The sequence below is a fragment of the Aulostomus chinensis genome, chromosome 2, assembly GCF_037954235.1.
Source record: "Aulostomus chinensis isolate RoL2024-O1b breed Wild chromosome 2, RoL_Achi_v1.0, whole genome shotgun sequence".
Lineage (NCBI taxonomy): Eukaryota > Metazoa > Chordata > Actinopteri > Syngnathiformes > Aulostomidae > Aulostomus > Aulostomus chinensis.
The window spans coordinates 26101358-26120863 of NC_141321.1; the positions used below are offsets into that span (position 1 = coordinate 26101358).

Consider the following 19506-nt stretch of genomic DNA (forward strand, 5'->3'; position numbering starts at 1 on the left):
AGGGGAACTTTGAGCTTTGTATCAGCAGTAGAAACTCTCACATAGTTTGTAATTAGATTTTATTAGTGTGAGGAGGGAAACACAGGGGCAAACACACACGCTCAACATCTCTTCCAGTATAGTTTATACATATGAACACACAGACACAGTCTCCACATTAAAGAGTGATGGGTGCAATCAAAACCTCATTATAGTGGTGTTTAGGAGTGTAGTCTGCTCTCTATTCTCCAATGTGTGCAGCAGATGAAGACATGGCCTTGTTTGTGTGCACTGGCCCCGAGCACTGTAAATCAGCACAGGCTACATATGGCAAGGGGGCTAACACACACACACACACGCACACACACTCTCTCTCTCTCTCTCTCTCTAACACACACACACACACACATAAACACACATGTAGACATAGCATACTTGCTTGCACACCCTAAAAAGCTTTAAGATGATGCCATGGACAGCCATAAGATGAGTCAACCATTTGTTCTTTCATGCTGTTACAAGTGTAATTTCAGTTTAACCCCATGGCCATCTATGTTACAGAATACTGTCTAGACTGCTACTATAAGATCTGCTGTACATATGATAAAAAAAAACATGTCATCCCGAGAAATCTAGACATATTCTTTTTTTTAATTATTTAAAATGTTAGTTTGCTAGACCCATCCTTAGTAAAACCACTGTAGAATTAATCACACTGGCTTGTCAATACCTTGTTGTACTGCTTCCTGTTTTGAGTTTGGCCTTGCATGTGGAATACATGGGATTGAGATGGAGTTGCTTGGATTTGACTTTGGCAGGTTTCCTGACTCTGTCTTTGATTGTGTGTTTACACGCTCTGCTCTGAACTTTCTTCTTTAAAGTTTGAGTATTTACATTTCTGACCAGAAAGGTAAAGCCTTTGACAGTTAAAATTGAATGAAACACAAATTCTTTGCAAAGTTTCTGTCTTTTTATGTTTAGAATATGATCATGATTAATTTTGGCTTTTACAGCAGGAGCCTTTTCTTTTTACGGCCAGAGTAAATGGAGCCCGTGTGGGTAGTGAAGAAAAGATAAAATTGCAAATTACACAGATACCTTTTTGTAAACATGTTAGAAAAATTGTGTTTTTTTTGGGACAAGATTAGATTCTTTATTACCAGAGGTAACGGATGGAGAACATGCAACGGGAATGATTGGGGTAAAGAGACTAAGTTGTGGGAATTTGATTGGATGAGGAGCTTCTACTCTCCGACTTAGACATTTGAGAAAGGTTATGCTGCGTCAGCCCAACGGCTGTTGATCTGCTTTGCTCTATCACATTGCTTCAATTTCCTCTGTGCTGTTCTACTCCTGTTACGTAGCAGCCATGCAACCCCAAACTTCCTGGATGGTTATGTCATGGCTAAAAGGAAGGAAAACACAAAGGTTCGATGGCTGGTTTAGGTGCCAGACTGGCTTGATCTGGCACTTCTGCTGCACTTACTGATCATGCCCTCTCTAACTATTGGCATTTACAGACTGAAAGCTTACAATTGACAGATGTTACTAAAATGTCATGTTATATATTAATTTTTTTTTTGATTTATCAGAACAATATTTGTTATATATTGTTTGATCTTTGTTAGCTAACATTAACTTATCAATGATAACCAGCTATAAGAACGTTGTCCTTTATAGAAAATTAATACTATAATACTTAAGATATTAATAGGTCATAAGTTTGTTTGCCCGGGCTCAGCGTGTATCTTGCTTTGAAGAATTCATCGGTTTTTCAACTGGAATTATGAGTGTTATGTTTTGTTTATATTATGGCATTGCAGCAGTGGTGAGAGAGAAGAGAGCTGTCAGCCTGATCTGCACCGGGCCTGAGCAATACAGGGATAGTGATAGGTACCAGCCGGAGATGACTAATCATTTGCAATAACAAAGTTGCTTAGAAGAATATTCCATGGTTTCAATAAATGCAAAGCCAATAAATAGCCAGTAGCCATAACAGTTTATATTCCTCGAAAAAAAAAATTAAAACGTTAATTTTCTCTTTCTTCAGTAAAAAAATAGTGTGTTAAAATGATCAACAATATCACATAAAAAATTTGACATTGTATCTGTAGTTTGCTCATTATTTTCTGTTTTAGCACACTTCTGGTTTGATGGAATTGTTTAAATGTTTTATTTCTAATTATTTCAAATCTCTAATATAAATTTTATGGGTGGCACTGACACTGGGGTGCACTGTAGTGCTTTAACTTCACCACTTAGAGTTTCTGGTTTAGTTAACCTAGAGAGCCTGGCCGTTTATGTGCTCTCTGTACCTGCAGCTGTTTCTTCAAGGTGTCCAGCTTCCTTACACAGCCAAAGTGTCAGGTGTTTGTCTGACCCATTGTCACCCTGGCCTCCTTCCTACACTGACTGCGGTGCGATAGACTCCATCACGCTCTGGCCATGCATATGCACAGCCATGCACATGTACAACTTGCCCTCGAGGGGCTCTGACTAAGCTTCTGTAATCAGCAAGCTGGAAGAATGTGCATCAATACATTGAAACACACTTAGTTCAATTAATGAGTGCATGCTTCTGTGCTCCAAAAACAGAGGTGCTCTTGGTAAACTTTACAGACAACAATATATATTGCCAGTTCTGTTCTTATTGTCCCATATATGTACATTAAGCTCTTAAAGGTTTTACATTGTACCCTGCTATTCATTTTACACAACATCAGTACAGAACATCTTCCATACATATAATAATATAGAGAGAAGGAGGAGGAAGGGGAGTTTAGACTCAACAAACTATACTCAAATTATTCATTTTGGGCATGTACATACGTGTAACCAAATGTACAAATATTGACAGTAGTCAAAACAACTATTGGAAAATGCTACAGTTTTGTTGATATTGGATATTGATGAGAGTGTTTGCAAAATGTTTCTGGATAAACAGATTTAATGCACCCAGTTTCTCTGTGGATGAGACCATTTAGTCTTTTATTTTTGAGTGCAGCTGTTCAAATATGATTGTGGTGACACAGATAAAAAAAAGGAGGCAGGGAGGAAAAACACACAATGCCAGCCCCTGTGTTGCATTACACACAAAGTATAGTATCCACTCTTGCAGCAATCACACAGACATACACATTTATTCACTGTCTGACATACACTCTTGGCCTATTCTTAATTTGATGACCCAAACAGAGAGTAAGTAAAGGCTCTCAAAAAGTCCCCCACAGAAAATGATTCACCCTTAAAATCTTAACTTGACCTATTACACATTTTATGTCTAAGGTGAGAATCTTGCAGGTGGGCATTCAAGTGATTCACTGTCTGGTGAGTACACTGAGAAATGTGAAAGTGTTAGAAACCAACAGATATTGTGATGGAAATTGTTACGATATCGCAGCTACTGTTCTGCTAATGACAAATGTCATATGTGCACATACTCGTGACTAGTACATTTCTGCTTATCACTTTTAATTCACTGTTGAGCACATTTTTAACACAAAATATTACAAAAGATATATTTCCTAAAGATTTCAAATCAGAGTTGTAATATACTCTTCCTCTGTGTGTGTTTCTCTTTTCAGGACCACCTCCCTTCCTCCTCTAGATTGGCCGCTGCCAAGTCAGTTTGGCCAGTATGAACTGAAGATAGAGGTGCAACCCAAAGCCCACCACCGAGCACACTATGAGACTGAGGGGAGCAGGGGAGCTGTCAAAGCAGCATCAAGTGGCCACCCCATTGTAAAGGTATAATGTTTCTGCATTTTACCACAGACTTGGAACACTTAACTACCACTCAGATTCAGCAGTATAAACCCTGATAATCCTGCAGCTTAAAGTGAAACCAACAAACTTACTAGTGAGCATTATTTGTCTTGACATCTTATACTTAGAAATGAGCTGAACCGTTTTGAAGCACATAAGCTTGCATTTTGCTCCATTAGACCAAATACAAGCACTGATAGCTCTACCATTGTGAGGATTAAACTTCCCTCTGAGTGAGGTCAGGACTAATTTACTGTCTCTCTCTTAACTCAATGCTTGCCATGCAGTAGTTAAGTTGGACCCTGTGACCTAAGTACTTATCCAACCGCATAGCCAAGACATTACTTTTGCTGTCTTCAGTGATCAAAATGAACATGAAAGGAAGCAACCACTTACTTAGAGTCAAGTTCTTTTCATGGATTGCCTTCTGTATTTGAGTGGAATACATTGTACCAACGTAATGTAAGTTACATCTTCACACTTGAAAAGTAGATGCCAGTATTTAATCAATAATGAGGGAAATGTCTAATAATTTATGTAGGGTTACAGCATCTTTTTGAGAAATCCTCATCATCCTTAGACATGGCCTGAGACTATAAATGAATAATTTCAGTCATGTTACTTTAACATCCACTAGTTGTTGTGAATGAGCATCACATTCAGGGTTTCATTTTGCACATTTGCCTGTTGCGGATTATCTAATGGATCCTGTCCCACGTCTACATTGTCAGTCAACCTGTTGATGCAGGACAAGTAGGAAAGCAAAAGAGCTGTCTGCCCAGTCAGCTGCTTGGTCACTTGATAGCACCTTCAGGAGGCTAGGTGAGCGGGCATAGAGCTAAGGCTGCTAGGGCTTCCCTCCAAGAAAAAAGGAGAGAGAAAGATATTGAGAGAGCAATACCAGAAGACTTCTGTCCCATCAATAATTCAAGGCTGCAGTGACAAGCTTCCTTTGTGTGTATGATTAAAGTAGAGCCTTAGAGCTGGGCCATGACTGTTGTTGTGGAAACCAACAATGGCTGAGTTCCAGTTGACAGCTCAATCAGCTGTCCCATCAGCCCAACAGGAACTTCACATCATTCAAGTCCTCCCGCAATGTATCTTGCACATCTGCTTTACAAGTAATTGCACCTAAAATACTGGATCGTTGAAAAGAAAATCCTTTTTTCTTGTAACAAAAATTTAAATAAAAGTTGTATTTAAGTTGCTAAACTTCTAAGTAATCCACTACAATTAGCACTCCTCTATGATACCCCCAAAAAGCAGGAAACAAAGTTGAGTTTGGAAAAATAATATTAATACCGAATGGAACGAGGTCTACATTAACATTGCAAGACATGTAAAAAGGCCCCTGAAATAGTCATACTGTATTTGTTTATACTGGTATTCGACTGCAACATTCCAGATGTTACAGAAGTGAAGTAGGTTTGTCTTTAGTCAAACTCAGTTACAGCTAATTAATCATGTTGCAGCATGTACAAGATGTAGCAGTGTAAATAAACCAATTTCGCCAGCTGTCTGCATCAATTTCCCAGAAAAGCACGAGGAAACCCAAACTACTATTGTATTGTTGTTGCTTCAGAAACAGCCACGTTGTCCTCATGCATTCAGTCATGCAGGCACCCTCCAGGCCAATAATTAACCATTTCAACCTCAGTGCTACCAAGATTCTATCCTGCCATATGTGACGATGCATAATTTAGTGGTCAAATTTTTTCAGCCCAGTGTTTGCCACGCTTGCCCTCATTCCTAATTCCTCATCCCTTAGAGGAAATTGTTTGGCTGAAGCAGTTTCCTTACATTTGCTAAAAAGTTTTGTGTCAGACCATAGCAGGCCCAGCTGGAATGTGGTCTACACTCTCATCTCTGACTCTCAGTGGTGCTGGATTTATGCAAGGGCTCAGGCTTCAGACTTTAGTTGTTTCCCTCAGAATGTCTTTCATTTCTAAATGATATCTGTCCTTGTGTTTTTAAAAGGCTGACTTTTAACTTTTTTATTATTAACTCCTGGCTCTTTGCTATATGAGGTTATAGTGTATAGTATCAGCACTTGTCCTGCAAGTCTAACAGTCAGGTTTTGTTTACTAAACATCCATTACGCTATTGTTAGCCATCCTGTCCTCTTTTTGATGCACTGTGCAAAAAGTGCCACATTGAAAGGTCATGTCTTTACTTTGTGAAGCCAGTGTTGTTTTTATAAAAACACTTACTTTTAAAAACAATACAGTTGCATTGTGTTTTGTATTATTGTTTTAGTTTATCAGAACACACAGTGACACACTGGATTTAAGGTCAGACCTATATTGAAATAATGCTCAAATGTATAAACAACATAATCACACTAGTCACATTTGCTTTCAAGAGCATGCATTATTGAAGGAATCTGAAAGTTTGTCAGATACTGTTTGGACCCAGTTTTGATCTTAAGGGGTCAGAGGACTTGAAGCCGTTAACAAGCTTGCACATATCATGTTTCTGAGGTGCACCGTGGGTGTGAAGTCAGCTTTTCCCTGGAGGCCCAATACCACCAGTGCCAGCAATTATGATTATATTATTATTAATTATTATTGCAGTACTCTGCTACAGAATTCAATATGTAGAAGTGATACTAGAAACATTAAAAAATTGGGTAGCGCTAATAAGACGGAGCTTTTCGTGTTATGATAAAGGAATAGAGTGAGATACAGAGTGATAATGTCAGAGCAGATGTCTCATTCAAATGGAGGCTATGTTAAGAATTTTTTTTTCTGCTTTTCATCTATAGGTCATAGGGAACATACTAAACAATCTTTTATCCAAAATTTCACAAGTTTGAACTTTCATATTCCAGTGACTGCCTCTACTACACATTATAATTCTCTGTCCTCTGAGCTCATTCTCCTTGGGTCTTGACCCTGGTGCTGTGATGTCACCAGATGACGCCATAGCTACCATCTGGACATGGTGATGACTTCCTTTTGTAGCTATGCCGGTCCCCAGATCAATGCACCACTGAGCTGCTGTGTTGACAGAAAAGCAAGAAGGAAGGGAGGATGTGGGGCTCTATTTTTTTTGTTTATGGATACATGTGTTTATTATAAATGACACTGTATGTATAGTGTGATGTCTTCAAAGAAAGATTTCTTTACAATAATATTTTGTGCTTTGGATCAGTTTAAAATTCAATGTTAAGACAACATGTAATGCCGATATCAGTTTGACACAGAACACTCATGACAACTTACAGCAGTCAGCAGTCATTTGTTGGTTTAAGTCATATCGTTGACGTTGGTGAAACATCATAATGTTAACCTCAACACAACATAACGTTTACCATCTTTTGGACTGATATATTGTTCACATGGTTAAATTATTTCTAAATTGATGAATAGATTAGAAGTTCAAATGGGAGAATGCAACACAATCCATGTGTACAGTTTCAGAGCCTTATGCTGTGCTTTACTAATTATAATCCTAATACCAGTATCTAAAATCAGAGCTGCTCATCACTGTGCTCAAATAATTTTACAAATACACACCATGTAATATTTGGTTACATATTGAAAAATGATGTAAAAATGATGCACTAGGTTGACTGGCTCAGACATCTCTTGTTTTATAGCTTACCCTGGCATTGGCCATTAAAAGTCAGCATCTTTCCAATAGGCCGCACTCAAAGGCCACAAAGCACAGTTTTTACACTGAATTGTTTTTGGCAGGCATGGCAGTACTGGGTTCTGTGGGGAATATTGTGAATTCCTTTGCAGACTGATACACTTAGCTATTGCTGCTAGCTACAGTGTAGTATTGTTGTGTTTGAGCCTTTCTGCCCGACAACTACTGCCACTTATTCACTTTTAAAGTGTCATAATTGTTGACCTGTGACAGAAGTCCTATTCAATTACTTGTTGCTAGATCAATTTGTAACTTCTTTTGGTTCAAATAATTCAAAGTAAAAGGTGAAGTAAATGAAATACAAGTGGACCAGACCTTTTTCAAATTAATGCATTGCAGGATGATTATGTCTGTGCCTGGCTGACTGGCTGTTTTAGCCATTCCTCTGGGGCGGGCTGCAGACCATAATCGGTACACCTGTTGCTAGGAGACATATAAGTCCAAAGCCTCTCTGGCTGACTGAGGTATCCTTGTGCGTATTTAACCAGCTTAATTGAGTGCTGCTGCACCCACACAAATATAAGGAGCCCACTGGTATTACCTGCTGGGCTACGGATAAAGGCAGGCAGTCACATCAGAAAAAAGCTGACAGATTGAGTGAAGAAAGGACGACACATGTAGTACACAACATATACACAAATATAGACCCTCCTAAAATGTCATAGACATCTTTAAATTTGTTGCTCCAGTTGATAACTCTAAATGCAGCATCTGGGAAGAAGGATTTGAAAGGCATTATGACAGAAGCTTCCTGGATTGGATGATTTTGATTGATCGATTTGACTTTGATCCTAGTGCTTGATTGCACGGCCATGACCCCATGCCCGCACTTATCTGGCAATGCCATTTACTCTGACATTTTCTGCTTTATTTTCTATTCGTCTGCAGACTCCTCTTTATTTTTATGCCACACCCCTCTTGTGTTTGGTGAAGTTTCTGCCATACCTTGATAGTTATTTCTCTCTGAATGCACTGGGTACCATAACTGGGGAACAAACAGACACTGATGCAGAGTCATGCAGTTTTCACTGGAGCTAGTGCTGCTTTGCCACCACACTGTATTTGATGTAAACATGGGAGAAGCTTGGCTCTCATTTGTTGTAATCAGGCTTAGTGCACAGCAGGAAAACAGTCACCGAGAGGGGGAGAAAGAGACAGTGAGGCATGTTTTTGTGTGTGTGTGTGTGTGTGTGTGTGTGTGTGTGTGTGTGTGTGTGTGTGTGTGTGTGTGTGTGTGTGTGAGAGTGTGAGAGAGAGACACAGAGAGAGAGAGTGGGGGAGGATAGAATGTGAACCAAGAGAAATTGAGCTTGGACCAGTCTAGCAAGGCCATATACAGCCCTCATGCAGTATACGGTAAACGATTGTGCATGTGCGTGCGCATGTATTGACCTTGTTTAAACAAACAGTCAACTGGCCCCCTGGCTCCCTCTGCCCTCCCTAGTGTGCTGGGCAAACAGCAAGCTTGTGCGAGCAGCACTGTGTGTGTGGGTGTGGGTGTGTGTGTCCATAGATCCCAGGTCGTGCTGCCATAGTGCCACAGTAGGGAGACCAATGGCTGATAAAGTAGGCCCACTCATGACCTTGACCACCATTGCTCCTGTTTCTACATCTGTCTCACACACTTTTTAGCCAGACTATTACCCACATACACACACACACATAAACCTTTCAAGGACCACAGTTTACAACCATGACACACTCTCTCTCTCTCTCTCTCTCTCTCTCTCTCTCTCTCTCTCTCTCTCTCTCTCTAACACACACACACACACACACACACACACACACACAGACACTCTTGCATACACACAAAGAGTTTCACCATGGCAACAGAGGAGCAACACAGAGAAACAACTTAGCCGAGTCAGGCACTGGCTGTGAGAAAGTGTCGAGTTACGGCAGAGGGGTAGAGCTGAGGTAGGTGAGAGATGAGGACAGGGATGGAGAAGAGAAGGGAAAAGAAGGAGGAAGAGAAAGGGGGGAGGAAATAAAGTCAGGATAAGAGTTCGCAGATTAAGTGTAAAGATATTATGAAGAAGAGTGATATAAAAAGCAGAACCACTTGGATGAAGTGGAGCTTTAGCAAAAACTTAAATGCACTGTTAGGAGAGGCAGAGTGCTGGAGGAGGGAGCAGGTGATTGTCCCATCTTTGTCAGTGTGATTGTCTTATTTTTTAAAACTCTTGAAGCCCTAATTTTTTTTTTAAATATACAATTAAGTGCCTGTTTATGTGTACATGTAATGGTGGACATGTTTTTACCCTAAGCTTGCTAGCCTTATTACTGGACCAGTGGAACAGATGAAAGCCAAAAATAAGTTGGGACTTTATTTAGTGGGAGCTGAGTATGTAACTGTATCCAGTGGTTTAATTTTAGGGGAGGGAGTTCATCCTTAACTCAATCCACAGTTGGAAGCAGCAGTTACAGTTAGTTACAGGCTTTAACAAGCACTGGCCTGGGGACATGTGACTGGTGTTAATGTCAACGTTGTTTAATATAAAAGTGATCTGTGTGACTGGCTGACCAACTGGGCCCAGTGCTCTCTGGATAGGCAGAGAGGTGAGGAGTTGAAAGTGTAGAGCCCACCCTCCTGTGGTATTTCACACTTAGGCATAGATTTAGAGGGTGACGGAGGGTAACTCAGGAATGTGAAACAAGGGTGTGTATGTTATGTGTGTTTCATTGTTGAGAAGCCTCCTCTGCTGGAGCCCTGGTGCTATCCATGTGTGCTTGTTTACATGTCCTACTAGCCCCTTTTACACAGCCGAAGGTGAGAATATTTGGTCATTTTTAGATGTAGATATATTTAGATATAAAAATGCATAAAGGACAGCAGAACCACGTTATACTTTATGTTATACCTCTGCTGCCCATAAAATGTGAAAAGGGAATTTTGGTTTTACTTTTCATTGGAGAACAAGTACTAACACCTTCTTTACTGAATTGACACTCACTGTGCGTGTCCTTGCTGGGCTGTCAACGAATATTCAGTTATATAATCAAATCATAGAAACAGACAAGAAATAGCACTCTTGAGGGGTCTCACTTGTGAGTTCTTGTGTGGGTCTGGATTACTTAAATACACCTGCATGACAGGGGGGAGTCACACAGCTGCCATTCACACAACAGTGTAGATTCAACTGAATGAAAGAAACTGTGGAAACGATGGCAGAGAACTCAGCCACAGTGAGTGTAATTTGTCTCAGTACTCTTTTATGAATATTACCTAATCTATACAAATATATGGCTATTGAATAACATATCAATTACAATCCATTTGTTTTATCTTGCTCAGAGAGACAGCACATTTTCAGTTCTCAGGCTAGCACCAACCAAATTCCAGATAAAACAAGATACAAAGTCTTTCACTTAAGAACTAATTGTTTGACATAATTTTTTATTTTTATTTTTTTCTGGTTAATAGGTATACAGATGAGGCAGCATGGTGGTGCAGTGGTTAGCACTGTCACCTCACAGCAAGAAGATTCCGGGTTCAAGTCCTGGCTCGGGCACGGGGTCTTTCTGTGTGGAGTCTGCATGTTCTCCCTGTGCCTGTGTGGGTTCTCTCTGGGTACTCCGCCTTCTTCCTGATGCAATTGGGGACTAGGCTAATTGGAGACTCTAAACTGACCGTAGGTATGACTGCGAGTGTGAATGGTTGTCTCTCTGTCTGCCGACCTGTCCAGGGTGAACCCCGCCTCTCACCCAAAAGCAGCTGGGATAGGCTCCAGCAACCCCCCCCCCCCCCCCCCACGACCCTTAACAGGAATAAGTGGAAGAAAATGGATGGATGGATGGATGGATGGATGGATAGATGGATGGTATACAGATGTTTTATGGATTCCATGAAAAAATTTTTTTTCCATATTCTAACAACATTTATGTCCAGTTTTAGCAGCTCAGTTACCTACGTATAAGTATTATGTGCCAGCATGAGAGCTCTTGTTGATAAAGTGAATTTTTCTTGGTTGTTTTATGTCTAAATGGGATAACTAAATATTATTTTGTGAACCGGTGCCTCTTTCTAAGACTTGTGTGTTTTTGTTACTGTTTACTCAAGCAGGTTTGTTCATCTTTACAGTTTATATTTGCAGGAGACTTGTATTTTTCAGAACTAATAATCATTACTGAATTGGGGAAACACCAAAGAGAAAAGTGTTGTGTTTTCAGAAACAGTGGTGGACTGACTGAATTAGCCTGTTTGTGTGGTATGTGTTTGTGTTTGGTCAGGAGTGTTGATTCACTGGGACGGCTAAAGTGAGCCCTTTCTTTCTGGCCATCTAATCAGGTTTTCCTGCTTGATTATTTGATTTGGAAAGAACTCCTGGCCTGCTAGCTGTATGTTTGTCAACACTCTGGCTCCATACCAAATCCCTCCGGTGAAGAGTTGGAGAAATGCAAAAAACACAAGAGGACACAGTTCACAGTGTTGGGCAGAACTGACGTCAGGAATTTAAAGTGGCGGGAAACTTTTTGGTATTGAATTGTTGTTTTTTGTGTTGGTTTTGTATTATTTAAAGTCCGTCTACACTCTACATTCTACTCCAGGCACTGTTAATTAATTTTATGCTGTCTGAAAAATGCTGCTGCGAATAAACTTACCCTGACTTATGGAGACACACATACAGTTTGTATTCCATAAATTTACACCGACACACTTAAATGTGTTCATGTGTGAGCACTACCTCTGTGGTGTCATGTCTAGCCATGGACCTTTCGGACTAAGATGTATCATTACCTTCTGGTCAGTCTCAGAGAATTATCTTGAGGTCTTGAGGTCTGTTGCGCCGTTGGCAGTACAAGAATCATCAACAACATCAAACTTATACGAAAACAGCCATGAATTTCACCTGAATCATTCTACTTTGTCACTCACTGGCAGTATCAATATTTGTCTCACCTCTAATTTGGAGCAAACTGTGTCTGTCTGCTTACTGTGTGATAGAAGACAAATTTGCTTATTTTGGCAAGTAAAAGAAATTGTGACAGTGTGACTATATTCAACAGGTTTGAGAGCAGTTTAACACCTTATTCCTACTTTTGTGATGTCATCACAAATTTATGTTATTTATCTTATACTTTTTAGTATACGCTCATCCTATTGAAGTCCTTGCACTATTTTCTGTCTTTTTCCCCCATGCTGCTGTAACAATTATTTCCAGAGTACGTAATGAATAAAGTTTATCTTATCTTATCTTATCCACTCGTACATTTCCCCAAAAAGTACTTTTATTTTGCAATGTTAATATAAGAATCACATCATTTGTGTATTCACTTCATGGTCTGGATTTGCTCCAAAATTGTATGGGTTCATCCTTAGTCTAGTGGTCTAACTCTGAAGGTGCATTTACTGCATTAGCCTAGGCCTTCAGTTAGCAACCCAGACTTGTGTGTAGCCTTTGGCCTCGATACTCCAAATCAGTTCGAAGCTCTTGGATGGCACCGGAACTGGAGGAGCGGTGTTATATCATTTAAACAAAGCACAGCACTGGAATTTGTTTTTACAAATTGATGATGGATGCTATACTTAAAAAAGGCTTCCCTAAAGGCCTTGTGTTGTTATTCATGTTGAAGGAATGAGGTTAAGTCAACAGTTGTGCATCTACTTAACATGCTGTTAGTAGCAGTAAGCACTTTTTTTTTGCCTTTGCCTTTTTTTTTTTTGCCTTTCCTTATCAAATAATCTTTTGGTAAACTGATTGAGTTCAGAATCATCTCAGAGTAGAGAAGCATGATGGAGATTTATGCTATTTTATTTATTCTATTCATTTTAGCATGTGCCTGCGGTGGCTCATCTTCTAAAAAACCTACTACATACACAACATATTTCATGCTTCCAATGCCTAGTTCAACCTAGCTGACCCATAACCTGACTTATGTTCACTACAGGAGGGCTCAGAAACAGCCAGTAAAAGAGATGAATATAGGGTACTAGTAAATGGAAGATTTATCCACATTTTACCAGAGCGGGAAATTTAAAAAAAAGTGAAATAATGCTGCTGCAAACCAACATAATTTTATAATTGGACTCAGAAAATAAATATTGTGAAACCAAGCATGAATTTCATTGGTAGAGCTCACTGTTTTTCTCAGTTACATATAGTACCAGACCATGATTGGGACCAATAGAAGCCTTTTCATTTTTGATGGTTTTGGAATAGCACATGACAAATCCCAAACTACAGACACTTTCTCTCCTTAAACCCACAGCTTTTTTGTACTACACATTGACACAGTGATGTGTGACGCAAACCTTAAGCGAGCAAAGGGTCAGCAGCCAGCTGTGGTGGGGTTGAGGCTTGGCAGTTCCTGGGCTAATACAGCAATGAAAGACCTTGTTCTTCTCTGTTAGCCCGAATGGGCTGCCCTCCGTTTGAGCTGGAGGTGTGGGCTATGAGTGCAGTACAGAGTGTGTGCATGTGCAGGGGGGGTGGTGCCATCCTGCCGTCATGGAGTCTGCCAACGACAACATTACAACAGTAGTGGGATTGTGTGGCCTGTGTGTTTGTTCTGTCTCTCTGAGGATGAGAGGTCCTGCTCTCATTTCCATCTTCCCCTTGTCTATGCCTGACACGCAACACTTTTCCCTCATCAAATATCTCACCTGTCTGAGTGGATACCTGTGTGCCAGCTCTTTGGGACTAAAGGAGAAAGCAGCTGCTGCTAGATGTTCCCTGCCAGCCAGGTTGGCAAGCATAAAGCAATGGATTTGAAAAGGCCATTGACATTTTTACTGGCTATTCTCTGTCCTCTGACCACAGTGTAATCATTCTAAGGCTATTTGTATGCATGGGATCACATAGAAACAGATAAAGATCATGTGAAGTATGCTTTTATGATCATATTAAGTTGTATCAAAGTTCTCAATTATTGGTCTTGTGTAAGTCTTATTCTGTTTTTGCATTTTAAACTTCTGCTTGATGTTGGAAATCGTTTTTACAATTTTGTGTAATTGTTTGGATCTCTTCATTATCATGTAACTACAAGCACACATAATCATCTGTATTATCACAGACCTGACTTGGGTACATATATCTACATATTTATGACTGGAACAAATGACCCCCAGAGGGAGGTGGTTGGTTGGGTTTAATGTTTTTGCAGGAAACAGTGTCCTGCATTGAATTCTGCCAGGGTCATGGGTGGAAGGGGAAAAACTTTAAGGCCTATTAGTTGAAAACATCAGAGCTAAACTGGTTGGAGGCCAAGGTGCCAGATGAATCTCCAGTGGCCCTGCCAGAAATATCACAACGCCCTCAATCTGACATTTAAATTCCCTCCAAAAATTGTAGGCCTCCGAAGGCAGTGGAAATCAAAATTAACATTTTTTTGTTCGCACCTCTCACCTGGATCTCAAGGAGCCACATCTGTTTTTTTGATTTTCTGTCTCTGTCATGTTTCAGCTCATTGGCTACAGTGAGAAACCTGTCAACCTACAGATGTTCATTGGAACAGCAGATGACCGCTATTTGAGGCCACACGCTTTTTACCAAGTGCACCGGATCACTGGGAAAACAGTAGCCACGGCCAGCCAAGAAATACTGATCTCCAGCACCAAAGTTCTTGAAATCCCTCTCCTGCCTGAAAACAACATGTCAGCCAGGTTGGTGTGAAAGCATTTCAGGGTTATATTATTCAGTTATGAGCTTACCTCTATGAAGGAAAGCGTGAAAAAATATAATCCCATTTATGACTGTATAATATTTATAACACCTTCCAAAATACAGTTTATAGCTTTTTTAATTTGAACTGACATTAGGTTTAAGCACAGAGGGAAAATTTTAGGGATTCCCAAGGAGTAGATAAACATGAAGACAAGTCTGCACTACTCTGATGATTATATTTACATGAGGTGTAGTTTAATTTGCATTGGACTTTGTAGGAAGGGATTTTGTGGGGGTTTTCTCATTTATGGTTGAAATAAATCATATTTACAATTCTTAATTTGTGATCCAACATTTAATTAGTCTTTCCCTGCCAATACTCTGCTGTGCTGCTGGTTTGTTTTATTCCTCCCTAGACCTTGTCAGCTTAAATATATTTAAGATGATTGTCATTGTTCTGATGCTATATGAGGCCAATTATTATATCTTCTACCCTGCAGTATCGACTGCGCTGGCATCCTAAAGCTACGGAACTCAGACATCGAGCTGCGGAAGGGTGAGACAGATATAGGAAGAAAGAACACACGGGTACGTGTGGTGTTCCGAGTTCACATCCCTCAACCAAATGGGAAGGTGCTGTCGCTGCAGACTGCCTCCATTCCTGTGGAGTGCTGTGAGTGTTCTTCTACTTCCTTGTCACAGATGAACACACAAACATATTTATGCAGAAAGCTTCACACACACACACACACACACACACACACACACACACTCTCTATCCACCCAAAACCTTTTGCTTCTTGATTTGTTTTGGAACATGAGACAAATTCATGCTGCGGCAGTTTAGACATTAGCGAAAATTAACTTTCAATATTTAGGATATAAGTTACTACAGCAGGTGCAATCATATTCAGAGCAGTAAGACTGATTTGATATGTTAAAATTAACTGTTATTTCGCACCTTGAAGTGTGAAGAAAATGTCATACTCTTTACCCCGCAACTTCTGCTGCATCTCCCCCAGCCCAGCGTTCAGCTCAAGAGCTACCCCAGGTTGAGAAATCCAGCCTGACCAGCTGTCAGGTCAGTGGGGGAGAAGAGATGGCCATCACTGGGAACAACTTCTTCCCAGAGTCCAAAGTCATTTTTCTGGAGAAAGGCCCTGGTAAGAGTTTTGTCTGAACATGAGTAGAGCATTGTAATGAAACTCTCTTGAGACATGTGTGATTATGCCATTGGTGCGTAGCAGCTTCTTTAACCAACCACACTGGTTCTGTTTGTTTTGCCTGCTCTACAGAGCAAAAGGAGCCGTTTTTATGGAGATTCTTTCATGTTAAATGTCCTGGAGGACTGTGTTATCACATGATGGGGGAAGAAAAGTTAGCGATACTTTACAGTGAACACACAATAACCATAACTACTCCAACTGGCTGCAATAATTATGGACTGCAGGATGATCACAGCATCACATAATGCACTGCTGGCAGACCCTTTATATTTCTGGGGTTGTGCATGTAATAGTGTGTCCAGTGACAAGTGAGTCTGTTCTCTCAGTCCTTTTTATATTTGGATCATTACTTCTGAAACATTTCATTATAAGCACCAGAATAAGTAGAGCCAAATTAGTTTTGAGCCTTGTGCAGGTGTGACGTTTTTGTCGGTAGTACCACACCAAACATAGTTTCTTAGTATTTACAGTAGTAAATAGCATTGCGTTTGTGCTGTTCTGCTCTGAAAAGAAAAACAATCTCTGTCCTTTGTACCCCACTCTGTAATGAAAAAACATGTAATGGTGGTTCTGGAAATTTTAAACGGAGAACATTCATTGAGCTAGTCCCTGCCTGCCCGAGGTTCCTTTGTGATGAAGACCAACAGAATCAAGTTCACACATGGCAGAAAGTAAATTGATGTTCACTTGTGAGTAAGAGCCATTTTATAAGATTTTCTTTAAAAAGAGTGGCACAGAGGAATGTCTTTTTGAGGTTTATCAGCTGAAGCATGGCGTGTAAATGTAGCATGGTTGAAACAACTCTAATGGTGAAGTCTTTACAGTACAATGGGAACCACAAAGAGGTACATCCTGGGTAAGGAGTACTACTGAGTCCCACGGTGCATAAAAGCAGTGGACTGTAGAAGGAGACAGAATGATTATGAAAAGGGAAGGAGGAGATGATGATGATGATGATGATGATGATGATGATGATGATGATGATGATGATTAGGTTTGTGTAAATGATTCCCCTCATCATGCCTAATCCTCCGGCCTTAGTGCAGAAAGGCACTGATTGGAGTAAGTGTAGGAACGGAAGAAAAGAAAGACACACAATGACAGATATTTTTCCACCATCTTTCTTGACTCAAAGAGGACAGTAATAGATTCCCCAAAAAACAAACACTAGATTATTGTTGCTAGTACACAAATTATGGGATGCTACTGTAAGTGACTTCATTCAGAAACAGATCCCAAACTTGTTCATAGTTATACACTGTATTCAAGAAAATGAGAGAGGTTTGGCTGTTTCTACATGCAGTGTAGTTATGGTTCCTGTGTTCTGCAACTTAGATCTTTAAGAGTTTAGCTTTTTAGACGCAACACAGAAAAAAACTTGTAACCATCGGTTCTCATGCTAGGTATTTATGACAAATGGATAACGTGTTTAAAGCCCATGCAGTGTGGCTTTAAGATAGTACTCAAACAACAACTGTGAAGTTTTAATCATATTGGTATTTTGGATTTAAGAAAGGATAAACTGAGGAGGGAGAGGAGACACAGGTACAGGCCTGAGAAATTATTGGCACAGTAGTTAAACATAAACTTGCTGAAGAATTATTATTGTTCAAGTGGGATGCACATAGAACATGCATATACCCTTCTTTTAAAAACTGAAATAATATTTCAGAGTAATTACACTTCACACATCAAACATTAAAGTTAAAAATAAAACCATAATTGGTATCTCGACTTTACAAGGACAAATGTTTACATAAATGAGTGGACTTTAAAGGCAATAACAATGACTGGCTTCCTTGAATAGTGACTAACACAGCATGTGTACTGCCATGTTGTTTCTGTTACAAAAGCCAAACAGCTGTGGCCTTTTGCAAAGATGTAGAAGCCTAGTTACAATATAAACAGTTCTAGGGATGGGCCATATGGCCTGAATCTTGTGTCACAGTATATATTATTTTCAGGCATGTTGCAGACATTCAAAGTAACAGTTTGATTTTGTAGATGTGAGTGTATATGCGTTGTATTTTGCCGTTTTAGTGCTGTGGAAACCAATGAATCTTAAATAAAAAAAGATTACAGAAACAGTGTTAAGATCTACAGCCTATGTTTTTGGGCATCCTTCCTGATTTTATTTCATGAGAATGAGATATATAGTGGTATTAGATTAAATCAAGAAAGGTGTAAAATAAGAATACAGTACATCTTCACACCTTATTATTTTCTTCTCTTTGGATAGCCATACAAATAAACTGGAGAACAAGTTCTTCTCTCCAATCTTGGTGCATCATGGTCACTATGCCTTTTCTTTCTCTGTATTTTGGATTTTATTCTCTTCCCCATGTCTGCCAACATTCTGTTACCTTGCAAGGAAGGGGGATTTTCAAGATCACACGAGTATCTGGCCCTAATTTGCTTGATACCCTGCCCAGAATGTAGTTCCTTGGTCATGTTGCCCAACCTGTTAGGTATGACTTTTAGAAGTTTTATGTCTATGTATATCTTCATATTTCCAGCACATGTACACAAGTCACACAGTTTTTTGTTCTTTTTACCTCTGAGTGGGGTGTGCACGGTGTCAGGATGATCACTTATTGTCTAAGAATGGTATGATGTTCTTGTTGGTGCTTGTCGTTTGACAGAGCATGTGGGGCCCTTGCTCCAGCCTGTTGAATGTCAACAAGCTACATGGCAATAATACACCACTGTCAGCTGTAGAGACATTCAAGGTCATCTCCCCATTGGAAAAGACAGTTCTGTGTTTCATAGCTTAAGCTCTTCCTTCACAACAGAGGCAAACACTGAAGGACTGTGACTGTTGAGTGGATTACTACAACTAAGACTTTGGTTACATTATAGTCAGGTTAGTGCACAAAAGGTTGATGGCAGGCTTAAAGCTATAGTCAGGTGTTGATAGTGGAAGAAAGCTGATTAGGCTAAATGTTGCAGGGCTTATCGCTGTGCGCTGCAGAACCTATATTGAGGTTCTGCAGACATGTTTTTGATGCCTGGCAGTAGTTTTAGGGTAATCCTTTGGGTTTTGAAGAGCCTGTGCAGGTGTATTCTGACACCATTAACCAAATGAATTTTTCACAGCTCAGAAGCTGTTTGGTGCTAACTTAGTTGTCAAATATGTTTTTATACAGTAACTGTGATTTCTTCCAACCGCATGCCAAGCCTGTCAGTGTTTTCAGCCTGCTGCTTCCCTTCAAGCAACTGCCCCTAAGATGTCTGGCCAAATAATTAGATCCCTCATAGGAAAACTGGAAAGGATGTTT

At 40.0% G+C, this 19506-nt stretch overlaps 1 protein-coding gene across 1 annotated transcript in view; it reads left to right on the forward strand.

Moving 5' to 3' along the window:
- nfatc3a (nuclear factor of activated T cells 3a) overlaps positions 1 to 19506 on the forward strand; it is a 55375-nt gene that overhangs the window by 18154 nt on the left and 17715 nt on the right. Inside the window, exons 3-6 of the mRNA XM_086187635.1 lie at positions 3564 to 3726; positions 14802 to 15001; positions 15503 to 15675; positions 16025 to 16165. Of these exons, the coding sequence (XP_086043761.1) occupies positions 3564 to 3726; positions 14802 to 15001; positions 15503 to 15675; positions 16025 to 16165 (677 nt within the window). The remainder of the gene's footprint in view (positions 1 to 3563; positions 3727 to 14801; positions 15002 to 15502; positions 15676 to 16024; positions 16166 to 19506) is intronic.